Below are 7,949 nucleotides of genomic sequence, written 5' to 3'. Positions count from 1 at the left end.
AATAAAAAAAAATAAAAAGTTACCCTAACCTGACACCTAATACGACTAACAATACAGGAATTATGTTATCTTTCAAGTAACCTGTGGCTTAATAACAAACAGGGACTTCATATAATACGACTAGCCATACACGAAGTACGTTATCTTTCAAGTAACTGACTCAATAACAAAACGGGACTACAAATAATGAACGCTGATCCGTACTATGGCACTACATAAATATATGTTTGAAATGTGGGGTGGGGGGGGGGTGAACACGTTAATAAATTATTTTATTGCAAATTTTAGTTTGCATTATACACGTTCATATTTTTCATCTAGTTCTATAATGAAACAATATGAAACAATTAATGTTTAAGAACCCAAAACATAATTTAGCAATATAAATTCAGTATTGTATTTAAACCAGTGAGAATGGATTAGATTTACGAATACAAAATCAGATACAAGATAACATGCTATAAAATAGGTAAAAGCAAGAATCTGCATTGAAAGTGCTCTGCTCCAATATAGATCCAATATTTCCTTGACATTCTAGTTATCTGTAGGGTATTATTCCTTTCTGCACTAACCAAGTTCAAGTATCGCATACCAAAGTTCGCTTCTCTACCCTGTGTTAGCTTCTATTATTTATCACGACAGTGCCAACTGTGTGTAACACAACACACGGACATTATGTGACACGGGTGTACACGGCAACAAGACACGGTTGGGTAGTTTGACGTAGTGAGATATAATCTACACTGCCAACTTTTGCACAGATCCTGGACAAAAATCTGGCAATGTAGCACAGGTGTGCTGTGTAGTAAGGTAAACGTACACAGGTAAGGTACACAGGTAAGTTATCGACATGTGAATTATCTCACGTAGGATGTAATATTTAGCTAGATTTATTGTGTATTTGTTGAATGCTTGATCTAATTATCAATTTATATTTCATGAAATGATTTAATTATGATATATGACTGGGGATTAATTCATATGTTACTGTACTAATCTTTTTTAAATTTGTATCTATTACGAAATTAATATAATAAACTGACTTGTTAAAATATTTCTATTATATATTATGCTTTAAATTATTACAACTCTTATTAATAATGTTCACACATTTTGGTTTAACAACCTACCCTGTCAAAATATTACTATTCTATTACTTCTGCTAATGTAATACTATTATTTAACTGCATTTATTTTAATTTTATAAATTACTGAATAGGTCGAAACACAAATGAATAAGGGCATTTAGGTTAGTAGTGCTGAAGGGATTGTGCTTTTTAAAAATGGTATGTAATTGATTTTCTTTTTAATGACCTGTATCTTATAGTTGGAAGCCCACCCAGGCCTTAAATGACGTCGTCTATGCCACAGTGACATGTGACACACGACAACAATGTCATAACGACACACGAGCTACACACCTAATGGTTGCTCGACTGCTGTAGAAATTAACAACAAATGAAACTCTTTGGGCCCTTGATTTGGATTACATGCATAGGTAAACTTACATTTATTTAGATATATTTTAATGGTAGTATAATCTTTATACAAGCCAACAGTTATAAAAAAAATCTCTTTTAATAAATTACTGATTGGTGGTAAGATAAAGCACGCCTACTTTGAAGTAAGTTAAGTTTTGGAAGGCCAAGATTTATGTTTGTTTTCTATAGTATCAATTAGAATTAGTATTAGTCCTCGTTGCATAACTTTCTTACATAAGTTTCGCTAAGTAAATTGCCGTAAGTAGTTATTTAATAGTAAAAAAAAAGTATATCAAATTTTAAAAGATAATAAGATCTCGAACAAGTAATTCAACAAAATAAAAGTAAAACATGGCTAGGGATAAATCGTCGCATGATAAAAATAAAAACAAATGAAAATAAGATTGGATAGAGTTTAGATTACACGTATGAATGCGTACAGCTTATCAAAAGTCTCAGGTATTTTTACATTCTACAAGATCTCAGATTTTAAGATCGGTGGAAACCTGATGTAGTCTTCAGTAAATAAAGTCTGCAAACCACAGATACAATAGTCAAATGTAGTCGATAGATTAAGCGTTAATTTTAGTTAAATTGATCAAGTCGATTTAAAGCTTAATCCATCGACTCAGTGGCGTCGCTAGGTCGGGTGTCACCCGGTGCGGCACCTTATAGTGTCACCCCACCCAGTCGTTGGCTGACTTATTAGGTACTAAAAATATTCAACATTAGTTTTATTTCCTCTGTTTTATTTCCCCACCCCACCCCTCATGTGATAGGTTTAAAGTGTGCGAAGTTAATAGTAACAATGTTTATCCATTGTCAGTTGTTAATAAGGCTTCATGTAGCATTTTGTTTTCTCTATAGTTAGCATCTTTACGTCATGGCTTCACCCCCCCCCCCCCCTCGAAATTGTCGGGATAGCCAATTTGAGCTTAAAATATTTTTTAAAACTCTAATTCATTTTCAATTGAACTAGCAAAAAGCATTTTCTTCTATTAATTTTTTATATTTTATGTGTCACCCCTATAAATGGTGCCACCCCGTGCGGTCCGCACCACCCCGTCCTCGCCTCGCGACGCCTCTGTATCGACTACAGATTAATATTAAACGCATTCAACGACTGCAGATAAAAAAAAAATCCGAGTAGACAAAGCTTGATAGTATTTTCTTTGAGTAATTGTTATTATTGTTTTGTTGATGAATTTTTGAGTAGTTTAAAAAGTGTGTTAAGTTTAATTTTAAAATTCCACTATAAATCAAGTAATAAAAATATACCGTTGCTTATTTTAAAATTATCCTAGCTCTGTATTGTGATGCAAAGAAATACACTGTAACAGAAGGAAGCACCTTTACGTGTAGAACTAGTGTACCACCCAATATTCAATGGATTATAACAACAGTCGCAGATAAAATTATAAACATCTGCGATTGTGACATCAGCCATATATGTTCAATGTATGGCTACACAGGTAAGGCTATGTGTTGTAGAGGCACACTGTGTTGTAACTTGTACACCGTGTTGTAAACATGTACACCGTGTTGTAAACATGTACACCGTGTTGTAAACATGTACATTGTGTTGTAAAAATGTACATTGTGTTGTAAACATGTACACCGTTTGTAAACATGTGCATTGTGTTGTAAACATGTACATTGTGTTGTAAAAATGTACACCGTTTTGTAAACATGTACACCGTTTGGTTTTGTAAACGTGTACGCCGTGTTGTTAACATGTACACCGATTTGTAAACATGTACATTGTGTTGTAAACATGTACACCGTGTTGTAAACATGTACACTGTGTTGTAAACATGTACACCGTGTTGTAAACATGTATACCGTGTTGCAGTGGCGTAGCGAGGTCGGGTGTCACCCGGTGCGGCACTTAATGGTGTCACCCCCCCCCCAGAGGCATAGAGACCCTTCCCAGGGACAAACTTTCAAGTTTTCGATTTGCACCCCCCCCCCCCACAAACTTTCGATTTGCACCCCCCCCCCCTCGAGTTTTTCTCTATATATTTTGCTATTTTTTGCCTTGGTGTCACCCCCCTAAATGGTGTCACCCGGTGCGGTCCGCACCCCCCGCCCCCCCCCCCCCCTCGCTACGCCCCTGCCGTGTTGTACTGACGTGCCAATATAGACAGCTTGTAGAGATTACGTGTGACCGCCTTTAATGATGGCGCGATCGTGATGGAGTAATCAAGTTAAACTAAACCTTAAAGGGATGGGTAGGGGTTTGGAGGGCTATGAACTAATATACATTAACAGGCTATATTCTCCCGAGCTTCAGTGCAACACTGGTAAACATTGGTTAACACCTAATCTTGATCTATATCAAAAATAAGGAAGATAATAAACGAATCATTATTTTACGTTATACACGTGTTGAACAAGTCTTTAAAAAAAAAACACATCTATTCCGTGTTCTAAATCAAACAACACTACTGTACTAAACCTTTAACCACGCCATACATACTAAAAGAGGACGAAAAAAAATCTATCTATCTAGCGTAGTCTTGAAAGAAAAAAAATAACAAGTAAGCATCTAAAAGGCAATGTAAGTGGAAATATGCAACTATAAAAGGTTGAGAAATGAACATGCGTGAAATTCGGTGACAGGAAAATTGATCTCAGACAAAATATCCAAGACTAATAATCCTATGAAGAAATGAACCTAGGAGATCATAGCTCAGGAAAAAAAAAATGTCATAACAAACGATATCATGGACAAATGATCTGAGACAACATATCTCAGACAAAATATGTCACTATATATATATATATATATATATATATATATATATATATATATATATATGTTGTTTTTAGTCGATTTCAACATTTGATATTTATTGTAATAGCCTTTTTTTCTTTCCATTTTTGCTAATCAGCATTTTTAACATTTTAAAAGCTCGTATAAAACGCAAGAGGCTTTAGCTGCGTAATCACCACTCTAACTGCTTAGTTAGCGTGCACAATATGATACAATTTGCTCCAAAATGACCACTTGATGTTTTAAAAAGCATTTCCACCTAATCAATTGCGTACGATCAAAATATAACTACTGACATTAGATTAAGTTGCATTGTTACGACGGTGCGTTTTCGTGGACCTTCCCTAAACAGATGAGCAATCCCCCTTTGATGTGGTTTCGTCCACTTAATGAGAAAAGACTGTCTCTTTATCGGCAAGCTCACCTTTCGACCTTTAACAAGTATTGGTTATAGTCTTCGAGTATTATAAAACGAAAAAGTATTTAATATATTGAGCCAAATCGAAGTGATAGAACTTGTCTCGCAAATTATGTGTGAAGAAGAAAAAAAACCCAGATGTAAAGGAACTGTCACGCTGCAATCAAATAAATAGTCGCAAACAAACGGTAACTTCTGATAAAAAAGAACAATATTAATAATAAAATATAATAAATTAATATAAGACACCAACCTTTTAAAAATAAAAATAAATTATAAATTGTTTGCACATAATACTACGTTATTGTCCTACACACACAGTCACAGCAGACTACGGTTACATTCAAATAACCAAATGATTGTAATTTAACAAACCAAAACCCAAGCGCCCTCTTCTAAAATAGAGTAAGAACGTGTGATAAAATGGATAAAATTGGCATACAGCCTATTGAATCCCTTTGTTATTTTGACTTACTGATAAAAATTTGTTCTTAAATCTATTTAAAAATGTATTCTTGATTTATCACCATTTTAAAAACTAATTCTTGATGTGTCCTAATTTTAAAAACTAATTCTCGTTTTATCACCATTTAAAAACTAATTTTTGATTTATCACCAATTTAAAAAAAAACAGCAAATTCGTGTTTTATCACCATTTTTGGAAACTTATTTTTTATTTATCCCCCTTTAGATAAGTTTCTCGCGACGTGCGACTATGCCTTATCACAATCATCAGAAAGTATTCAATATGAAGGCGTCTTGACAGTACGAAATATCAAGAATGATATGCTCAAGCTCTCATGTTTAGACGGCAAGGGCGAGGAGGTTGACAGCTGCGAATTGGATTTTGTTGGTAAGGTTTTGGTTGCTCTCAAAATTGGCGTTCGGGTTTTATTTATTCAAATTGATTTTTGCCGATGAGAAAAATAATTATAATAATTGATTTAATATGTTGATTTGAAATATAAAGGGGGGGGGGTCGAGTTGGTAAAACCGAAAAGCCTCGAGTTCGAACCCTCGGGTAGATTAGGCTCGTTAGATGGGGGCAGACAGTATTCTAGGAGAGACAACTCTAAATAGGCCCGAATAAATGTTTTTGATGTATGAGTGACTGAAATTTAAAATAAAATTAAATTTAAAAAAATAGGTTAGATAAAACCGTCATGAAAACACTAAAAATAAAGCGCACCTTAAACAGTAAATTTCATTTTAAAAAATGCGATTTTTTTTTCAGGGAATGACATCACAACCCAATCAACAGAACCATTATCGGATGGCAGCCATCTTGCTTTAATCGTGTCATTCACAACAGTATTGTGGATCGTAGTGTGTGTGGTGTTATCAACAGTATGTGTGATAATTAAAAGAAGAAAAATAAGACGTGCTCAAAGAGCGAACGTGCAAAACGTACTTGCTAGAGCCCACGCCTATGCTGCTCAGCCAAATCTAAATACCCAGCAGGACCTTCCTGTCCTTGAACCACCGTCTTATTCTTCGCTCTACTCAAGTGCTGTCTCACCATCGTGCTCAACATCACTTCAGAATACTCAACAGTACACGTCATTACAAGATGTCCCTTTACAGTACACGTCATTTCAAGACGTTCCTCCAGAGTACACGCCATTTCAAGACGCGCCTCCACAATATTCGTCTCTACACGAAGTTTTGCAAAACACGTCATTACAAAATGTAACTCCACAATATGCGCATATACATGATGTACCTCCACCGTACTCTTCCGTGCAAGAGGTCCCTCCACAATATACGTCATTACAAGACGTCCCTCCCCAAGACCCGTTGTTACAAAACGTCATTTTACAAAATACATCGTTAGAAGAAGTCCCTCCACAATATACGTCATTACATGACGTCTCTTCACAAGACAAATAATTGTAAAACGTCCCTTAACAATACACGGTCATTACAGGACATCCATACATTATGTACGTCATTCCAAAAATGTCATAACATAATGCACGTCTCTTTGAGATTTTAACAACACTGTACACAAACTCAATCCAAGACGTCCGTTAATGATATACACAGATCATAAAAGACGCCCCCCGCCCTATAGTTATACAAAGTTCTAAAGGGAGGTAACACCACCATCACTAAAAGCGTCACGTAAATATACAACATCGTTAAAAACGTCCCACATAAATACTCAAAAAATACACAACAGCTTGCAAAGTCGCACCACCACACCCAAGTTTATATTTATCCCACAGAAGCTATCTTTAAAATACAAAACTGCTATGGTCATCAACGTTATAATCACCAAATTTATAATCTAAATCTAACTGCACACACACATAAGAATATGGATTCATTTGTAAAAATCACAAACGAAATTGTCTTGTTTTATGATATTAATTTTAATATTCTTATTTAACGTACCTCACAAATAAACAAAGTAAGGCACATAAAATCACGAATTACCCTTCATTACTAAATTCTATACACTGATGTTTTATGCTGTGATAAATAAATGAAATTCATCAAAATAAAAACATACCATATTTTTTCATTGAATTAATTTGTAAATAAATGCGCAATAGAATGTAAGTTTTGATGTTTGGAATGAGTTATGGTATGTGCGATGTGATGTGGGATGGGATGGGTTGTGGTGTTACGTTCGTTGTTCTGAATGTGGTAATTCTCGTTTAAACGTTCTCATCACCCACCATTCGTAACTGTCGGAAGAATTTGTAATACTATACTGACACATCACGGTAATAAACTTTAGGTAGAGGGTACGGCGTGGTCCCATGGTAGAGCTTTCAATTGCTGATCCGAATGTTTCAATTTCGGGTCCCGCACTCGAGTCTGAAGGGCGTCTCGGAGTAAATCCAGCTCTATTGTGTACTAAGACAACTAGGCATAAAACTCACCACACTTTCCTTCCCTTACCTAGGTCATTGAAAACGATGAACTTTATCTGCCTGGTGTGATTTGGGCCCGAAGACGAAAAATATTAGGATGATACTGAATTAGTAAACTAGAACACAAAACTAATTTGGTCGAATATTTTCTATGTATTATGATCCTTAGCAAAATGTTTTAATACAATAAATTAAAGTCAAAATACGATATTTAAATTTAATTTGTTTACAAGAATTATAAAACAATAGCGTTTTTTTAAAGTTAATTTTGCGGTAAACATTATATTTATTGTTATGTTGAGTTTTGAGTTATGTGTATGTTAAGTGTTGCTGTGATTCTTTCAATGTTGTGTAATGCATTTTTATGTGTCGAATTGAGTGAAGATTTTAAG

General features: G+C 34.8%; 1 protein-coding gene across 2 annotated transcripts; it reads left to right on the top strand.

The window, feature by feature from the left end:
- The first annotated feature begins 329 nt into the window (after positions 1-329).
- On the top strand, positions 330-6,572 carry LOC131934861 (uncharacterized). Of its 2 annotated transcripts, none has more exons than XM_059291006.1 (5): positions 330-837; positions 1,328-1,498; positions 2,786-2,953; positions 5,367-5,528; positions 5,910-6,572. In XM_059291006.1, the coding sequence occupies exons 2-5, from the start codon at positions 1,459-1,461 to the stop codon at positions 6,563-6,565; spliced, it is 1,026 nt and encodes a 341-aa protein (XP_059146989.1). In that variant the 5' UTR covers positions 330-837; positions 1,328-1,458; the 3' UTR covers positions 6,566-6,572. The 2 variants fall into 2 exon arrangements, with proteins under 2 accessions (XP_059146989.1, XP_059146990.1); XM_059291007.1 differs by lacking the exon at positions 330-837 and adding an exon at positions 840-897.
- The last annotated feature ends 1,377 nt before the right edge of the window (positions 6,573-7,949 follow it).

The sequence above is a fragment of the Physella acuta genome, unplaced genomic scaffold (genome assembly GCF_028476545.2).
Source record: "Physella acuta isolate Inbredline_101_S28 unplaced genomic scaffold, ASM2847654v3 ptg000118l, whole genome shotgun sequence".
Classification (NCBI taxonomy): domain Eukaryota; kingdom Metazoa; phylum Mollusca; class Gastropoda; family Physidae; genus Physella; species Physella acuta.
The sequence above is the reverse complement of the archived record's forward strand: the minus strand, read 5'-3'. Positions and strand labels throughout refer to the sequence as shown.